Source organism: Trichomycterus rosablanca, chromosome 10, assembly GCF_030014385.1.
Source record: "Trichomycterus rosablanca isolate fTriRos1 chromosome 10, fTriRos1.hap1, whole genome shotgun sequence".
NCBI classification, from domain to species: domain Eukaryota; kingdom Metazoa; phylum Chordata; class Actinopteri; order Siluriformes; family Trichomycteridae; genus Trichomycterus; species Trichomycterus rosablanca.
In genome coordinates, this window is record NC_085997.1 from 25,497,489 (window position 1) to 25,517,220 (window position 19,732).

Below are 19,732 nucleotides of genomic sequence, written 5' to 3' on the forward strand. Positions count from 1 at the left end.
AATAACTACATTGTTCTGAAAAGGGTTACGGTAAGTGAACTCAGTTACAGTTACCCCAGAGACACCTGGGCACAGGACTACACCATGGACAGGGAACAAATTCATTTCATAGGGCAGTTGTAGCCTAGTGGTTAAGGTACTGAACTAGGTCGCTGGTTCAAGCCCCACCACTGCCAGGGTGCCACTGTTGGGCCCTTGAGCAAGTCCCTAAACCCTCGATTGCTTAGACAATATACTGTCACAGTTCTTTAAGTCACTTTGATTAAAAGCTTCTGCTAAATGCTGAAAATTGTAAATGAAAATGGCATTAACACATTTAACCATTTACTTACTCACTTACACAGGCATGAAAACAGAGTACCTGAGAAAACCCAACTGGACATGAAGCAAATATGACAAACGTCTTACAGCCAGATTTAACATTAAGTGAATGCAGCAATGAACCTTTAACTATTAACACTTTCTCAGCATTAAACGTCCAGACCTTTATAATGTGAGCACCAGCAAGAGAGATGATGTCTGTAGCCTAATGAAATAATAATCAAATTGAGCCACGCTATGAGATTTTCCAGCACATGCATTAAGTTCTTTCTTTCTCTCTCTCCCTCCCTCATTCGTCTCTCACACAACCCCACACTGTGGATTTTTGCCAGACTCACTGGCAGGCTCAGGAGCAGAGGGAGCTTTTTTACCATTCCTCTGAGTGGGGAAGGATACAATAAAATGAATTTCAGTAGGTTTATGACTGAGAGGGCACATTCCACATAGATGTGATAGTTGATAATATTACCAATCCCATGTCTCCTGTGTGCTGTTGCGTATTTATTTTAGTAGGAAACAGATCCTAAGCAGAGTCATTTCAAGGGTGAAATAATGTGCAAACAGAAAGTTGCCTTGTTTCAAAAATAATTATTGCATTTCATTTTATTGGCACTCTGGGATAGTAAAACTACCAGGAGTTTATGTTAATTATAATAATTATACTCTGCTGTCAGTCATTTATATTAGAATTCTGTTGCTGATTAAGCTTTATTAACCCAACAGTTATAACACATAGTAAAGTGTAATGATTTGTTGACTAATATAAAAGCTTCATTATTCAGTAATTCTGTGTTTCTCTGCATTCACCTCCCTCAAACATAACCAATAATGTCTGTGTAGATGCCCTGCCTGGGTATTCATGGTCGCGGTGGGTCTAATTCACCGGGCAAAAGGTAGGAAACAGCCTGGACAAGTCAGGCAGTCACAGGGCAAACACACATGCACACACTGACACATACATTCACATCTAGGGTAATTTTAGTATCTACTGTTAACCTGAGAGCATGTTTTTGCACTGTGGGAGGAAACATGGCAGAACATGCAAACTCCACAGAGAAAATAACCAGACCGATCCACCTGGGACCAATCAAACCACCACCAATCAAACCCAAGGCCTTCTTGCTGTGAGGCAGCAGAGCCACCGTGCCACCCTATTGGGCATCAGTATGATCCATTTTGCTGTCACTCTTTGTTTACATAGACTGCTTAGCTTTGCGTTTGATTCCTTGCAGCTTTTAGCAAAGGGTGCAGCTAAAAACCTAAACTCATTCATTACAAGAGGTGTCCAGTGGAGTACAACCTCAGTGTTAAGCAGTATGTGGACAGTAAAACACATTTTTGGCCCATTTAATGAAAGAGTTAAGAGACAATGGTTCTGTAGTGAGGATGTGGATTATTATCTTTTGTTTAAACAGGGTCAATGTTGGCATAGCAGGTGATGTGGGTGCCACACAGCTTCAGGGTTCAATCTTCTGTTTTTTTCATGTTTAGTTTTTTTCCCCACCTACTTAGGTTTCCTTTCACCTCCCAGAAACATACAAGGATGGATTGACCACTCAAAAGTGCCCTAGGTTTAAGCAGAGGAGCAAATGTTTATGAATGTCCGAGCAAGTGTGAATAATGACGTCATAACGTCTAACATAGAATAGAATAGAATGCCTTTGTTTGTCCTACATACATGTACAGTCCTACAGTGCAACAAAAAACATTTCTTTGCGTGTTCCAGCTTGTTTGGAAGCTGGGGACAGAGCGCAGGGTCAGCCATCGCACTGCGCCCCTAGAGTAGAGAGGATTAAGGGCCTTGCTCAAGGGCCCAACAGTGGCTGCATGGCAGAGTTGGGATTCGAACTCTCAACCTTTCAGTTGATAGCCCAAAGCTCTACCCACTAGGATGCCACTGTCCCTGCATGGTAGTTTCTTAAGCTTCCCAATTGTTAATATTCATAAGACATTTTTCCCCTGGTTATTAGTGACAGTTTATTAGTCTGAGTGGCAGTGTGTGTTGGAAGCGCCCACCTCTGGTCATTGTGTGGGGAGAGGAGGAGGAGCACAGAGAGACTAAAAGCATGAGCTTGTGCCGCACACACTAATAACAGCAGTGCAGACAGGGATATAGGAGAGACTTTAGTACAGTAAAGTGTTGAGTCGTGTTGTATTTTCTTTGCTCTGTTTATTTTATACTTGTTGTAAAATTGCGTGGCGCAGTGGGACCGCATCAGACGCTCTACTTTTTGCTGTTGTTGTTGTTATTGAGTGAATCAGGCGCTGCGGGTGAGTTAGGCGCTCCGTGTTTATCTGCTGCGTGTGTGTTTTCCTGCAGCTGAATAAAGTCAGAATAAACGCAGAGATGGCGTGCATTAATGCTTTCATAGCCACTGTGTTGCTTCTGATTGTGTATCGAGTGGAGGAGATAGCAGAAGCATGCAGCTGCTCCCCCGTCCATCCTCAACAGGCTTTCTGCAATTCCGACATCGGTGAGTATTATACTCAATATACACAGAATATACAAAGTGGACAACGAGAAGAGCCATACTGACTCCTGACATCACTAGCTACTGTTATTAAACATGTAAACATGACTGACTCTGGTAATTTACCTCTGCATGAATATCCTTGACATGAAATGTACTAATACCAAAGACATTGCTTTGTATTATTACACTGGAGGATTGAATTAAAGTATGTAATTACTACATTTTCTACAATGTCTACAATGAAGCTAGTTGTGACGTTAATTGTTGTAATTGCATATTAATAAGTCCTATTTATGTATTTTATGTAATATTATGTATATTTTATCAGACTGTAAAACTAATTAAAGTCCTACTTTTGCATGACATTGATGATTTAAGCCTATAAACATAACTTTCTTTGGACACTAGACTGGTAAAGTCAAAAGTTATAAGCATACACTTTAGCCATATTCATTTTCTACAATTTCTGACATTTAATCCTACCACACATTCCCTCTCTTAGGTCAGTTAGGATTGCTACTATATTTTAAGAATGTGAATTGTCAGAATAATACTAAAATATATTTATTTCAGCTTTTATTTATTTCATCACATTCCCAGTGGCTCAGAACTACATACGCGTGGTTAGTATTTGGTAGCATTGCCTTTAAATTGTTAAACTTAAGTCAAATGTTTAGCACACACTACTCACAGTACGTTTCTAGGATATTGGCTCATTCCTCCTGACAGACATTGTGTAACTGAGTCATGTTTGTAGGCCTCTTTGCTTGTTTGATTGAGATGAGGGCTTTGTGATAGCCACCACATTTCCTTCACTGTTGTCCTTAAACCATTTTGCCAAAACCTTGGGAGTATGCTTTGAATCATTGTCCATTTGGAAGACCCATTTGTGCCCAAGCTTCAACTTTCTGGCTGATGTCTTGAGATGTTGCTTCAATATGTCCGTGTTATTTTCCTTCCACATAATATCATCTATTTTGTGCACCAGTCACTCCTGCAGCAAAGCATCCCCACAACAAACTGTAACCTGGCTTTGCTATATATGTATGCATGTATGTATGTGTATATATACAGCCTTATTAGTGTGTACTCCTGTTCATATTAAAACTTAATCCATAAAGCTCATGATGTACAGTAGATACAGTTAATTCATAAGCTTTCTGTTCGTTCATTGGTTGTAGCCTGCCTCAGATAGAAGGTGATATTGATAAAGAAATAAATTTACATTGGCATATGTGTATAGGGTCACAGTGAAAACCTATTATACCTGAATGGCGTGTATATATTTGTATTTCAGTTACTCTTCCATAATTTTCCAGTTAATATCTAACCCTGTTGCACACATGAGGCCAGATGATTTTGAGGGCTGATCAGGAAGAAGACTAAATATTCTGTCTGCTTACTCAATTATCTTTGTGCTTTTTGTTTAATGCTCCATGCTCTTATAACAATATGAGTATACAAAATAGAAATTAAGGATGATATATGACAATTGTTTTTGTTACTCAACATAGTGGCACATGGTTAATATGGCTATTTTCTTGCCCTACATTTGATTAATACATAAATAGTAGTTTGGGTTTGAAAATGCTGAATTCCATGAACATATTAGCTGAACATATAATGTTGAATAACAGTCTAAAACCAGCACCCAAACAGTGACACATTTACACCATGCTGCTGGTCTGTTTACTTACACTGATTCACTGTCTAGTTCCGAGATATCAGTTAGTCAGTGGCTGCTGCGTTATATACATGTTATTGTTAACAGTTCCCTCATAGATGGGCAGTAAGTGAAGCAGCATTTCTTCATGACAGCTTGCAGTTATTTGCTAAAGCTTAGTTGTTAGTTTAATCATAATGTGTTGTTCAGTTATAATCTAGTGTTCTTTGTTTTTCTTATGACTTTATAAAACTAATTTTAGCTGGCTTAGTGGGAAAATAAAAAAAAGAATTTTAAACATCTGCATCTTTATCAAGCCATCAAAGCCAGACAAATTGCCTATAAATAAAGGAATGTTGATACTGCTGCTCTCACTAGTAATACATGTTAATGATAACCAGAATCTGGCTTAATACATTAGTAAATCAAGGATCTAGTCAAAAGAACCAGTCTTGTTCATGCCTTAACTTCATTTTGATGCTGTTACATGCTGTGGTCTGAAGAAATGTTCATACAAGAAACAAAATAGTCTAAAAAGCCTTTCACCATTGTTCAAGTCTGTTAAGCAGTTACAGAAGGAAACCACTAACTACACACAAGGGTTATTTCTACACTTTCATGTCTTAATAGATATAATGTGTTTATCACTATAACTTGGAAAAAGACTTGATTCAATTTTATTACTAAATAATAGAAAAAGGTATTAAATTTTCTAAAGTTGCTGTAAATATGTGTATAAAAACAGTAAAGTCAAAGACAGAGAGGAAAAGGAGGAATCTCACATCCTGAAAGGGAAAGCTCAGAACTAACATCTTTTCTATCTTTCTCACATGCAAGTTAAAAACCATTCTCAGCATTTAAAGGTGGAGCTGCTACACAAAGCCCTAAAAATGGCAGGAATGTATTTATGTCCTGCTGGGGCTTTCCCACCACATTCATGATTAATTCATTGGGATGGAATGTCCAGATACACTAAGCTTAATACTACCGGCAGCTGGAACAGGATCCAAGCTTTGCAGTGAGCTGGTAAAATAACATTAGGGAATTTCAGAGAGCCAGACTCTCTCTGATGCTGTTTTTATAGGACTCGTTGGGTGAAGTTTGATTAGAACCCCACCCCTGTTTCAGAAAGGAAGTGGAATCATCTGCAGTTGTCTGACATCTGGCTGACAGTTCTGGATGTGCATAAGTGGAAAGGCTATAAAAGCCAAGAAGGTTTCAGAAATATGCAAGGCATTTTTCAAATAGTGAGAATGGTCCTTTTTCCCTTGCTGCTTCACCAACCTTGCCTCAGCAAACTGGCTAAAAACCAAAACTTTTTGGATCATGAAAAAGGGTTTTTTCCATCTGTTCGAGAAAGGTTAACTAAAGGGTCTGCGCCGACTAGTTCATGATTTTGGACAGGAATGAGCGGTGCAAGGTGTTATATTTTACCTGTGTATAGCCCACTACTGCTGAGATCTGGGCTGTTTTCTAGTGAGAACAGGATGTACTGTTGTACCTCTAGGTTGATATTTGTTCGAAAGCTCTTCTTGCCAAATGCATTGTGCCAACTGTGCAGTTTGGAGAAGATGGAATAATGGACCTGGGGCTGTTTTAGTGTTGAATGGGCTTCTGATTACAAAGAAAGAGAAATCTTAATATAAAAAGATTCTAGAGAACTGTTTAAAGTCCCTTTCCTTTTACAGCATGACAATACCACAATAGACAAAGCATGTTCTAAAGAGAAATAATTTGTTGTAGAAGACAGAGCTTTGACCTCATCACAATCTAAAAACTTAGCAATGAATTGGAACACTGACCATTGGTCTGGTCAACACCAGTGCCCTACTTCACACCTTACTCAGGAGTTTCACAAGTTGACCCTGTGTCTGCATGAGACACTGGTTTGGTAACCTGGAATCTTCTTATCCAAAAACTGACTAAGTGAATTTGCACCCTGTTCAGATTAAATTTCTACCTTGTGGTCAGTGTTTCTGGTACAGAGAAAGAAATGAAAACCAGAACATGTGGATGGTTTGGAATCCACATATTTTGGTGCAGGTAGTTAATAATGTCTTATCTTAATTATAAAAGATCTAAAACTGCAAAGACCGGACCAGAAACCCAAATAGTGTTTTTAATTCATGCTGAGACAGGACCAGAAACCTAAATAGTGTTTTTAATTCATGCTTTTGATTAGGCTTGTTATTGGGAGTGAAAAAAAGGTAAAATAAGAATAGGCTTGGTATTGGGAAAAAGTAGCAGTAAAATAGCTTATGTGGAAAAAATACTTTTAAAAGTAAGGCATTACAGGCAGATACAGGTAATCTATTTTTCCAGTTTTCACTGTGAATTACACATTCAATTAATCTTAATTAAGTTTGCTTTAATGTGTGTCTGAGTTGTAGTATTGAGGTCTGCACAAATGGATGAATAATTTGCTTTATGATTTTCAGAGAATTTCCAGGACTATGTGACTAACATTAATGAAAACATGCTTTTTCTCATGCAGATTGTATGAATGTCTACATTCAGTCTATTCTATCTTGGGTTTTTTTTGCAATTTGTGCAATGAATGAATATGTAAATGAAATATTTTATCTGTTTACAATAGTCCAGACTGGAAAGTTGATGACATCATATACATACATCATAAACTTCTCTCAGTTCAGTGTCTGTTTACCTACTCAGTAGCCCACTGTCGTTGTTTGTGCTTCTAGATTGGGTCATGGTCAGTTTCCAACCATCTTTGTCCTGTCTAGTCATTTTCCATCATGGTTAACCCTGAAACCACAAAAACGTGTTTAACCAATAGTCTTTTTTATGTAGCAGCCTAAACGACAACGGAAATAAAACCAACTGGCTGCTTTCTCACTGTGAGTCATACAGCTTCTCTATTTTGTATTTTCCAATATAATAAACAGAAGGGGCTTTTCATCTATCAAAAGCATTTGTTACATTCAAAATAAACTGTCATTATTGTAAGACATGGACCTGAAGTTCAAAATACTATTGTAATGGGTTCACCTGCTATACAGTTTGGCGGTGGGGGCATGGATTACAGTATTATGCTCACCTGCCTTTTCTTTTATTGGCTTGTAGGTGGGGTGGGGGGGGACACTTCAATCTACTTAATGAGGTACAGAATAAATAATTGCTATGGACCATGCAAAGAGTGGACAGTTCTGAGTGAGTTTGATTCTCGCTGTACTAGCAGGATGATACAGCAAACTTCAGGTCTTTCATCCTCAAAATTTTAAAGATGGATGATTGATGCATAAATTAAGTCATGTACAAGTTTATTTAAAAAAAAAAATATTGATGATTGTTGTTTTTAGCAGGACAATGCTCCATGCCATGCAGCCACACTGCATCCTTTTTTTATTGCTCTAAATAACAATATTTGGAGTTTGGGAGAAATGTTAATTAGAATTTAAATACATATTAAATCAAAATAATTTGATCATTCTAATATCACCACAGTGAATCATTCATCTCCATCCTGCCCTGTCCTGAACATCCTCCTCAGTCACACCAACCACCTGCATGTCGGCCCTCACTGCATCCATAATTCTCCCTTTTGGCACTCCTCTCCTCATCCTGCCTGGTGGCTACCCTCCTCCTGATGTAACTCTTATGCCTTCTTTGCACATGGAAGGAAATGGGAGTACCTGTTGGATGAACAACCATTTCTGCAGCACTTTATAAATCAGGACTTTATGGCAGATGCACTGTTTAGTTAAAGGTTTATGACAGCCTGTTTTGAGTTTGCTAAATGGTGTGTAAAGCACTCTGGCAACATGAGTGAAAAAATCACTGGTCTGATGAGACCATAGTTAAACTCTGTGCAGAAAAACAAGAGCTGTGTCTGTCAAAAACAGGCAGTGCACATCACCTTGCTATTTACATTCATATGGTAAGACATGGTGGTGGCATCATCGTACAGGTACACTGGACTAGAGAATAAATGCAACAAAAAACAGCAACATCCTTGAAGAAAACCACCTCCAGTTCACACCAAACTCATACTGTAATAACAGTTCACCTGTAACACTGGAGTGGCTTCGGTGCAAGCCTCTGAGCGTTCTTGAGAGGCCCAACCATATCAGTATGCACACATCCTCAGACATACTACGTCCGCGATCTTACCAACGTCACATGATGCATGACGTCACCGCCAGTTTTGAAATCAACCAAAATTAATTCTGTCGTTCTCCACAAAGCTACTGATAACGTAACTCAAGGTTGTACTTAATCATAACATTTTACATTTTTGTCTTACTCCACTTTCCGCTATCTTTCTTCTTCGCTACGAACGCCTTTGCAGCACCAGTTGAATTATGGGATAGATTATCGGACCGCAAGTGTGCACTGTTTGCATTCTCAAAAATGGCTGTCTATGCAGTAGGTCATCTGGGTACTTTTTGTGTACTGTTTAATGAATACCACGACGGCGGACACATTATCCGCTCTCGCATACTGTTCAGTATGGAAGTATGCAATTTCGGACACAGCCAATCAGTGGAAATATACTGGGTAATACTGAAATACTGTGACTTTGTGAAAGTGACACAGTGACTTTGAATGGTACATCATAATATGATGCCCAGATTTCTGAAATCATACAACTGCCCTAATCAACTGTAGGTGGGAGATTAACACTGTTACTAAGCAGTTGCAGACAAGCCTAAGTTGCCAATGTGCTGTGGTAAACTTTGACTCGAATGGTGTAAAGTGCACCAGTGGACACTGAAAAAGTGAACATAGCATTCTCTGGAGTAATAATTCTCACTTTCCCATTTAGTCACCTAACCAATATATCTGGATTTGGCATATGCCAATAATACACTGCTTGCCTAGAGGTGTATTGCATTGTTTGGTGAAGTAGGTGTAATGCTGTGTAGTTCCTGTTTTAATTAAAGAGAAATCTTGTCGCAATAGCAGGAAGTGACATTCAGCAGAATAGTTTGCGAAAGGCTTTGGTGTACATTTACTTGGTCATACTGGGGTATGCTGTATGTTTTTAGTAAACTTAAGGAGCAAAATGCAAGCCTCCACTGGATGTTGGTATACCTTTGGATAATGTAGCTACATATGAACTAGCATAGAGCTAAACTGGCACACACATTACTCACCATCTGCACGTTTTCAGTATTCATTAAGTTAAGAACAGTGCCTATAGAAAAGATGGTAGTAGATCAGAATTGAATTCCAACACAGGGACACTTCAATCTACTTAATGAAGAACAGAATAAATAATTGCCTATGGACCATGACAAGAATGGACAGAGTTGGATTCTCATTTTACTTGCAGGATGATACAGAACTTCAGGTCTTCTAGCTGTAAAATTTTAAAGATGGATAATTGATGCATAAATTGAATCATGTACAAGTTCATCCTAAAAGAAAACTATGGAGGATTGTTGTTTTCTAGCAGGACAATGCTCCATGCCATGCAGCCACACTGCATCCTTTTTTATTTTGACCAGCTGTCATTGTAAAAAATTGCATATTAACTAGTATAAAGCTGAACTGGCACACACATTACACACATTTTCAGTATTTATTAAGTTAAGAAAAGTGTCTATTGAAAAGGTGGTAGTAGATCAGAATTGGTCATGATTGCTGAAAGCTGTGCAGTGGAACAGAACCTCAGAGTTTGGCTCGTCCTCATGGTGGCCGTGTCTTCATGGAAACTTTGACACTGATTATGATATGTGCATATGTATAAAAAACAGTAAGTAATCTCCTGAAAAAGCAGGCACTGTGGGTTAGACATGATTATTAGAGAGCAAGAATTTGGGTTAGTCACAAAAGACTAAAACAGTGCAAATAACATTTACTTTTGAGGTTTGCTACATTAAAGAGGGTGTTTGTGCCATCAGTGCAAACTTAGATATAATAAAATGGGAATATGTAAAATAGTAAAGAGTAACAATGCAAATCATATTGACAGTTCATAAAGAGTAACTGTCACATTTGGCTATTTTCAATAGTAAAAAAAAAAGTTGTATAATGCAGTAAAGAGCTTATGGAAAGATCAGATGATGCCATGCTATCTATTCTACACACACGTCAGCCTCCTTCCAGGGTGCACTGCACTAGCATAACCTAAATACTAGCATGTTCATTAATACCTAGCTAATTAGTATCATAAAGCATTAAAGTCTTTTTGCTTTGCTACACACAGCTGTTATTCAAAACTTTACAAACACTCCCAGAAAAAAATAAATGGACATAAGTGAAACACTTGAGATTAGTAAGAACAGTGTGTTCCCACAGCTAACATTTCATTGAACTATGGAGAAAATTCAATTGTGTATTTGATGCCCATGAATAATTAAGTTAGTGCCAAAAGTTTGTACATGCTTTGAAGTATTTTCATTAAAAGTGATTTAAACAAATGTAAATGCTTCTGAATGTACTGCTATGTTTATTGTTATTGATGGCAGCCAAATGCATTTAATGTTCCCAGGTCTTTCTTTGGATAGAGTGGCACTGCTTCTTTACAAACTTGCCACTGAGCATCTCTTATTGAAAATATTTATTACATTTAATTGAAATATAATAATAATAACAATATAAACTTAATACTAGTAAAAAGAATTGTTTTCCTACTCTGTGGTACAGAAATTTGTTTAGTCATTGTATATATTTTTTAAATTTATTTGTTACCCACAATTTTTATCCAATCTAGTTATGTCCAATTGGAGTTTATCTTTCTTGTTGCTGCCAACACCCCCAAACTCAATCACAGCCCCCTGACGTTTTTTTATCGCTGCAAAGAGCCATGCACTGCCATCCCTGATCAGCAGCCCACCACAACCACCTACCCCCCTTTGCAGGCCCTAAAACAGTCAACAGAGGTCATAATCGCACCACCAACAAGGAACCGTGTTTCAACCATTGTCCCTCTACCTACAGACACACAGCCAATCAGGTGTTTGTACCACTGTGCCACCCAATTTTAACTTGAAGTGGACTTAAATGCTGTGAACCATTTATATTGGTGTCTTTTTCACACTGTGAATTAATTGTGGCCTCATATTTTCCACGGTGAGCAGCTACAATTTTAAACAGCAGCTGTTTCACACCAAGAAGTCATTCTCCCTTTCTTTACACTTTATTATTTTACTCCCTCTGTGCTTGTGTTTTTAAATCACCATTCTCAATGTACTTTGTTGGTTAAACTGATTGTCCTGCTATTTAATATTCATTCGCCTTTGCACACCCTTCTACTTCTTTCTTATTGTTTACTTCAGTAGTTCAACACAAATTGTTCCCAAATGTCACTTTATTACAACAAGCTGTTCTGCCAAAACACATGGCAGGACTTTGCAGCTGGCTCAGGAGGCGGCGACACCACAATTCTAACAGAAGCTGGTTCAGTGGTTTAGATGATGTCTTATTACTTTGGAGACATCTGCACATCTTGGTCTGGTTTTGCTGATTCATGATTAATAGTCAAGATACTGTGTAAAAGTCTGTCATTTGGATGAGCCGTAATTACTAAGGCCTGAAATTCTTTTTGATTTGAAAAGTTTTTGATTTGCTTTAAATCCCAGCAGTGAAAATCAAAAGCAGTAAACCATGTGGGGTGTGGGGTGTGGGGTGTGGGGTGTGGGGCACCCCCCCCTCCCCCTTCATATGTACTATTATTTTGTATTGAGAAGGAAATTTAAACTGTTTAATATGTAGAAGCTAGACGAAGGAACAGAAACCCATATTATTAGTGATCAAAATAAGCTACGTTTCAAACTGCACACCACAGTACAAAATAACATGTCATTTTACTTCAATACACTTTAGTCAGTCCAGGTTTATAAATCATGATAAAAGTTGACTCATCAGACAAAATTACTTTTGTCACTATTTTGGATCTGCATTTAAATTTCTGAATTAAAACCCTGCTGTTAATTCCACCTTTGTAAAGCCTATGTCAGTCATAAAGGTGCTTTTCCAGGGTATTTTTGAGGCATTTAGCAACCATCCTGCAAAGCATACATCTACGTATGTTTATCTCTGTCAATAAGCCTTGACTTGAAAGCACTGTTCCTCTCTGATGCAACTTATCTATGTTTGACATCGTTTCTTTTGAAGTAGCATGTAATTTTCCAGTTTTTGTGGTTTTGCCTTCGAAATGCTGACACCTACTATTTAGTCATTTTGAAAATCTGTTTTCTGCCTTATGTTGCTTAGATGTCTCATATATGAAATTTCTAAATGCTAGACCTCTTTTTCTGGGTAATGCATGTTATTTAATAACCAGTTTACTACAACCTTAGAGACAAGTCCTTTTTCACATGGTGTTTGCTGCATTTTTGCTTGTCATTAGTATATCACAAGTCCCCAGGTGATGCCCTAGCTATTTATGGTCTAGATCAGGGGTGTCACAGAGGGCCACATCTGCATTATGGTGGCCCTCAAAGGGCCATGATTGCAGTCTGTTGTTTTTCTTGGAGGCCGAATTCTGCATTTATATTGTCCTACTTTACCACAGACACAGCCTCATAACACAAGAGACGCACCGGTTTCTCTTCCTGAAGCACAAACTTGTTTTCACTTTCATTAAATTTCCTCCTTATGCTTAATTTTCTAACTTATCTTCTTGTACATTTTAGGATCATGTGTAAATATGTGTGACATCATCTACTGGCGGGCTGTGTCACTTTGCAGGTCACAAAATCAGCCTGCGTTTTGAAAGATGCAGTTTGTTTAGGATTTTACAGTGTATTTTTAAGACAATCATTCTGCCCTCACTAATAGTTTATCCCCCTTTCCCAGCTAGACAGACAGACAGACAGACAGACAGCTCCCTTCAGAATACAGTCGGTTTATTTGCTCGCCAGCTGTGTGATACACTGTGCATCAAAATGAAGTAAAAATACAAACAATAAAAACAATAAAGAACTTAATACAGTAAAGGCACACAGCTGTAGTCAGCTGAAGAGATTTAACCAAACATAAAATAACGCTAACGAGTTAAAATTTTATGTAAAGATACTAATTGCTATAGTAACGGTAACAATTGTATTTAATTATGGTAAATTTGTAACTAAAACGCTGTGATATACTCACTAAACATTTACTAACAACTGAGAATATAAACGCCACGACTTACAGACGATGCTTTGGTATTATACTGAAAGATAATTATTTGTATTTATTTATTATTGTTTACATTACTGACTACGCTACTTCACGTTCTCTTTGCCGTAAAAGTCACATGGCTTCTTAGCGAAGGTTAAAGTTAGTTGCCATGACTACGATGTCACGGTTGTCTCTTAAAGGCGCAGGAGTCCCGTTAAATTATAATAAGCGCGTCTCTGTAACGACTCGAACCATCACAACAATCGTACAGTCGTTAAATTGATTGCGGGCCGTGAGTTTGACACCCCTGGTCTACATGAAAGGTGGGACCAACCAAAATCAGGATAGTAAAACATCATGGATAGTAAAAAGAAAGCATGCTGGACAGTCAACCTTTTTAACTGCATTAACCTAATTTTAGTTCTGTATTTTGGTTGTGTTAAGTTTGGTCATAATTTTTCAAAAGAGACTGTTGCTGCTTGACCACGTCTCAAACGAGTCACCTTACCCTATTTAAAGGTTTTAAAATCAGTTGTTAGCATATATATATTTATTACATTTGGTCTAGCTGTGACAAGATGTGTATATATAGAGGTTACATCATTATTTGTTTTAGCACGAGTGCAATCCTATAATCATTGTGGCTTTTAGGTTTTCTAACACAAGCTGTGTTGATGTTGAAGAGGATGAGACTGAAAAGCTTTAGTTTCTCAGTTGATACGGTAATATACAGTATTGTATTATTAAAAAAGTTGAGGCTTTCTAAAACTGTAATACACTGTAAAAAAACATAAGGGTGAAAATAAAACTGAGAATTAAGGTGGTTGCCATGTGTCAGCTTCTCGTGTACAGGCTTCTGTATCACATTCTGGTTGTTGCAGGAAACTGGATTTAGGATGGAGGCATGACTCTGGTTTAGTAAGAGAAACCAGTTACTGTGATAAATCCCCTACTTTAAGTCATAAGACTAGTAAAGTGTCATATAATTACATGCTTGACCTACAGTGACAATGTGGACAAAATTGTTGCATTTGGTTGTTCTTTTTGGCAATGAGTAATTGACCCTGGAATATATTTTCCTTCTGTCTTTTTCATTCACAGTGATCAGAGCAAAGGTGGTAGGAGGAAGGGAGGTGGATTCTGGGAATGATATTTATGGCAACCCCATCAAAAGGATTCAGTATGACATCAAGCAGATCAAGGTCAGGAGGGAAAATGTTTTTGTATTCACTGTTTTGACACATAAGCAAGAAAAAAAAGCTAATATTATTTAACAATTTTTCAGATGTTTAAAGGACCAGACCATCACATTGACATGATCTTTACTGCACCTTCTTCAGCTGTATGTGGAGTCACCATGGACACCAATGGAAAGAAGGAGTACCTTATCTCAGGTACAGTAGGTGAAATCTGTGGTTTTCACAAGCTAAACTTTTGTTTTGTAAAGGCTTGTATGTAATTACAGGATGTTTAACCAACATCAACAAACCACAGTGTGCTATTAGTTCTAAGTAGCTGCACAGCACTGTGGGATGGCCCAAATTTGTTGTGGTGGTTAAAAGGTCAACAACTTTATTTTAGTAGTGCAGACCATGCCTTTAACTGTGGTAAATGAAGAGTGATTATGAGACTGTAGGAGAAAAGAATGGAACTCTGAGAATGTTTGGCTGGAACTCAGGTAGCACTTTTTCACTGGCATGGTGCTGTTACTGGTACTAAAATCCCAAACAGTGCTTTTCCACTGCAAAATCACTGGTATTTGGCCAGTAAAACTGTTGTAGTTCTGGCCCCATAACCATGCTGGTCTGGAATCAACAACGTTGTGATGCAAGCAGCCGATAGGCGGGGGTCCGAGTGTCACCATAGTATCGTTGTTTACTCACATTTCCACCATTTACAACTAAAAGCAAGAAAACTGCAGCAAATTGATTGATTTCTTCTGTTGGAGCTTGATTTGAGTGTTGCTTTTGTTGTTTAAAATCCTGGTGGAGCATTCTACTATGTGGACTATGTTTTGAAGGACTTAAAGCAGGTATGGACATGAAGTTAGCATTATAATGCAAGCATCTAGCATGATTAAAGTTATTGCTTGCTGTGGCCTTGTTGTAGGGCAAGCAGCAAGGATTCATCAAGGGAGGGAGAAGGGAATGATGGGTAAATACAAATATAAATAGGCAGTTAATTTTCAGTTTCAGCTGTGTCTTTTTTCCCAAACCTGAATTATTCCATAAATCCATATTTAGACTTGACTGATCTGATCTGTGAACTAAGAGTTGCTGATCAAACATTAGAGAAAAGATCTAAACAGACATCTTCTGGTTTCTCAATCTCATATTGATTCAGCATAACCCAAATTATAGAGTAAATGAGGCAGAGGGCCACACAAGGTAGCAATTGCCTTTTAAAACCAAAGTTTGAAGAAAAGAGGGGGTCTAACATAATGAGGAAAGACTGGGCTTGTAGCATGCAGTATCTGCTGAGGTTGTGATTTCAAAGTGCACATTCCATTTCACACACTGGACAGAAAGAAGAGTGCTTATGATTCATCTTTTGAGCCATCAAAGATGAAGCTTTTAGTGTTTTTAAGCTTTTAATTCTAATGATTTGCTTGATATTTTAACATTTAGTTTATCTGTAGGTGGCGTTTTGGACACAAAATAGTTGGCAGTAGGGTTGGGTAATATGGCAGTATATATTGGCTCTACTGTCAGAAACTTAGCAAGACATTATTTTGGTTATGTGACACTCTTACAAAATAGTTCTGTCAGTGGTCAGGACACACATACAGCACACCCATAAAGCCTGTCTGGCAGCAACGCAAGTAATAATAGAAAGCACACAACCACAGTAAAAGCACTGTAAGCAATAAGACAAGCAGATTATACAGTCATGAGAACCCATCAATAAGCAGATTGTTTTGATAAATCATTAGCAATACTTGACAGGTACTATACTGCTGGGTTGATTAGGATACCTATTACCCCCCCCTTCCCCTTCCAGACTATCACATGAAAGAAAAGGTTTGGCCACACAAGACCAGTGGTGGTCTAAACATAGGTGGAGATTAGGACACTCATACTTGGGTGGAGGATGGTACACCTGGACAATAGCTGCCCTACTTTTGATCTGTCCAATTCCTCCTTGGACATAGTTTAGTTTATTATTTTGTGCTATTGTTTTTGTAAGATATATCAATAAATAAAAGCAGGCAGATGAATGAGTTTTAGAAAATGAAAATTATAATAGTCATCAATGCTCCACAAAGACTTGTGAGGGGAAAAGTAGACAACAGTTTGATGCTGACAAGATTGTTTGCTTTCTTTTTATATACTGATTATATCTCATTATATCTTAAGGTGTTTGATTCATAGTTTAGCATACTGATATGTCTGCTATATAATATTGTTTTGTCTGACACTTCTCCAGGTAAGGCAGATGGCAATGGGAAAATGCACGTGACCCTGTGTGATCTCATCATGCCTTGGGAATCCATGAGTGCCACCCAGAAAAAGAGCCTGAGCCAGCGTTACCAGATGGGCTGCGACTGCAAGGTGCTCCGTTTGATACATGGAAAAAATCTGTTTCTTCTACAGTGTGCTTCAAAAATAACTCAGACTACAGATTTTACATGAATTTGCCTCATAATTAGTCTAATTCTAGGGTTTATAGTTACGTATTGTTTAATATATAAAAAAAGCATTGTACAAAAATTACCAGGTTTAAAGTTTAAACCTAAAATAGCCAAAAACAGAATAGTTTGTTACCCAGATCTCACACACATGTATATTGTTCTAGTTATTGTTTTATACTATTTGTTTAATGTTGTTTTGTTGTGATCAGATTACCCGCTGTGCAGCCCTGCCATGCGAGGTTGGCAGTCTAGAAGAGTGCTTGTGGACAGACTGGGTGACAGAGAAGCTTATCCATGGACGCCAGTCTGACCACTATGCCTGCATCAAGAGAGGAGATGGTTCTTGTGCCTGGTATCGCGGAAGTGCTCCACCCAAGAAAGAGTTCCTGGACAATGAGGACCCATAATCAAGTCCCTGAACAATCTGATCTGAAGTTCATTAAAATGCCATTTAATTAAATCCTACATAGATCAGAAAAACAAAACTATACCAAATTGAAGTGTTTACCTATAGATTAGTTTACAGTCTTTATTAGATATTAGAACTTAGGTCAGTGAAACTGCTTATGTTGTAGGTACTCCTCTTAGGTTTGCACTCTGTACATCACCATTATATGATGGACAATCATAATTTATGAGATTTTTTGCCCCAAACGCACTTCATTATTTTTTGTTCCTGAAATTACAGACAATGAATCTAAGATCATTTTATGTTTTCTCATATATTCTGTATTTTGTTATACCCTTTATAAAAACTGCCCTTTTTTTTTCCTTTTTTGGTCAAGTCAAAAAAATGGTGAGGCAGGACTTCCCAAAAAGTTCAAACATCGACTGAGATCAACTTGAAAAGTATTAAAACAGGCAGATCAATGGGTTTAAAAAAAAAGAAGTTTAACTGCTTACCAAATTCCAAAATGTGCAAAGGTTTTTTCATTCCACTAAATTAGATCCTCTTTGCTTTTAATCTGTACATCAGGGTGAACTTTAAGCCCTTGTTAGGTAAAAATGAATAATACAGCTACATTTTTAAAAATAATTCAACATTGCTTAATAGTTTTAATTTTAGTTCCTTCCTGACTTGGTGTATTTTATTGTGTTATATACAGGGGTGAGCTCATGTATGTATTAAGCACTTGTTATAACCTAGTCTTTTCATACCTTTATCCATTTTAAGCCATGTTCTTCCTAAAAATGTATGCATTTGTGTTCTGTATTTAATGTTAGACGTTTGCCTTTAAAGTATTTTCGCTAAATATTTTTCAATTATTATTGAACTTTTATTGCACTTTTGTGGGAATGTCTACCATTTGGACTTCCCTATTTTGCCGTAACATTGTTTAATGCTTTTTGTCCTAATTTTGCAATGGTTTGTGACATTGCTGTAAAGGTTAGGATAGCTGAGGTTTGACAGGAATTTTCTAAGGTATTTTTGCTGTAGTATGGCATCACCTGTTCTGCGTATTGTTTAGTTGTTGATGTGCCACTAGCACACTTTTCATGGGACTCACCACAAGTGATGGGCCTGTGCAAGACTTTTGTTGCCATGGTGATGGACTGATTATTAAGAACACACAAACACATTTCTACAGCATACAAATTATTTTGCACTGGAAACAGTGCAGAGAACAAAGGCAGGATTCTTTTTTCTGTTTTATCAATAAACACCATTTATCAGCATTCTGGAGAGAAAGACTGAATTATGTTTTCGCAGCTGTTTTCTTATTGGGCACTGCTGAAGCATGTGACAGGCAGAACAAGGTGTGAGTTGCTAGGCATTTTGACAGGGTGAACCATTTGCCACAATGCAGTCAGATTGTGAGAAGGAGGGAGGGAAGGAAGAGTGTACAACTGTGGAATGGAAGAATACAATCATTTAGTTTTTGGTGGGTTAGGATGTTTAATAACGGGGATATCACGGTTTCTTTTACTTTCATTATTGTCATTTGTGTATTTGTTCTTTTTAATGCTGTATGACATTAAAACAACAATAGTGTGCCAAACAGAAGTAGCATTAATAATACTTAAATTGATCCATATTTTATTTTAACCTAAATAATATTTTTTACGACTAACAGTGTTGAAGAAACAGCCTACAGTTTTATAGAAGATCTGTGCTTTAATCTAACCCTTTTATTACTAATTCCTTGCCTTTATACCTTTTTCTATTTTGCCATTAACAAGCTTGGCCAGTTATGTATACTTAAGTCAATCTAATTCCTGGATACCATTGACAATGTTTATTATGCATTATGCTATATCTGTGTAATGGCTTTGTATTAAATGTAATGGGATATTAATGGCATAATTTAAGTGTACATTCAAGTGTACAAGTCTACATTTTTGCTGTGTCATTATTCTATATAGTGTTATTTTTTTTCCAAGTCTTTGTCTTTTGTTGAAGATAGCACATGAGAGAGAAGTGGTATGATAAGAACCGGACTATGCATGTTTTTGATGCTATGTGTAATTTCCAAAGTGGATGTTTACCTAATATACAGTATTATCAAATAAAAATGTTAAAGATTATTAGGATGTCTGTGAGAGGCCTGTTTATTAAAAATTCAGATTTAA

The 19,732-nt window shown here is 37.5% G+C and overlaps 1 protein-coding gene across 1 annotated transcript; it reads left to right on the forward strand.

The window, feature by feature from the left end:
* The first annotated feature begins 2,394 nt into the window (after positions 1 to 2,394).
* Positions 2,395 to 19,687, forward strand: timp2a (TIMP metallopeptidase inhibitor 2a). The gene is made up of 5 exons (XM_063003006.1): positions 2,395 to 2,795; positions 14,632 to 14,732; positions 14,816 to 14,924; positions 16,957 to 17,081; positions 17,371 to 19,687. Exons 1-5 carry the CDS (start codon positions 2,669 to 2,671, stop codon positions 17,566 to 17,568), a joined length of 660 nt encoding a protein of 219 aa, XP_062859076.1. The 5' UTR covers positions 2,395 to 2,668; the 3' UTR covers positions 17,569 to 19,687.
* The last annotated feature ends 45 nt before the right edge of the window (positions 19,688 to 19,732 follow it).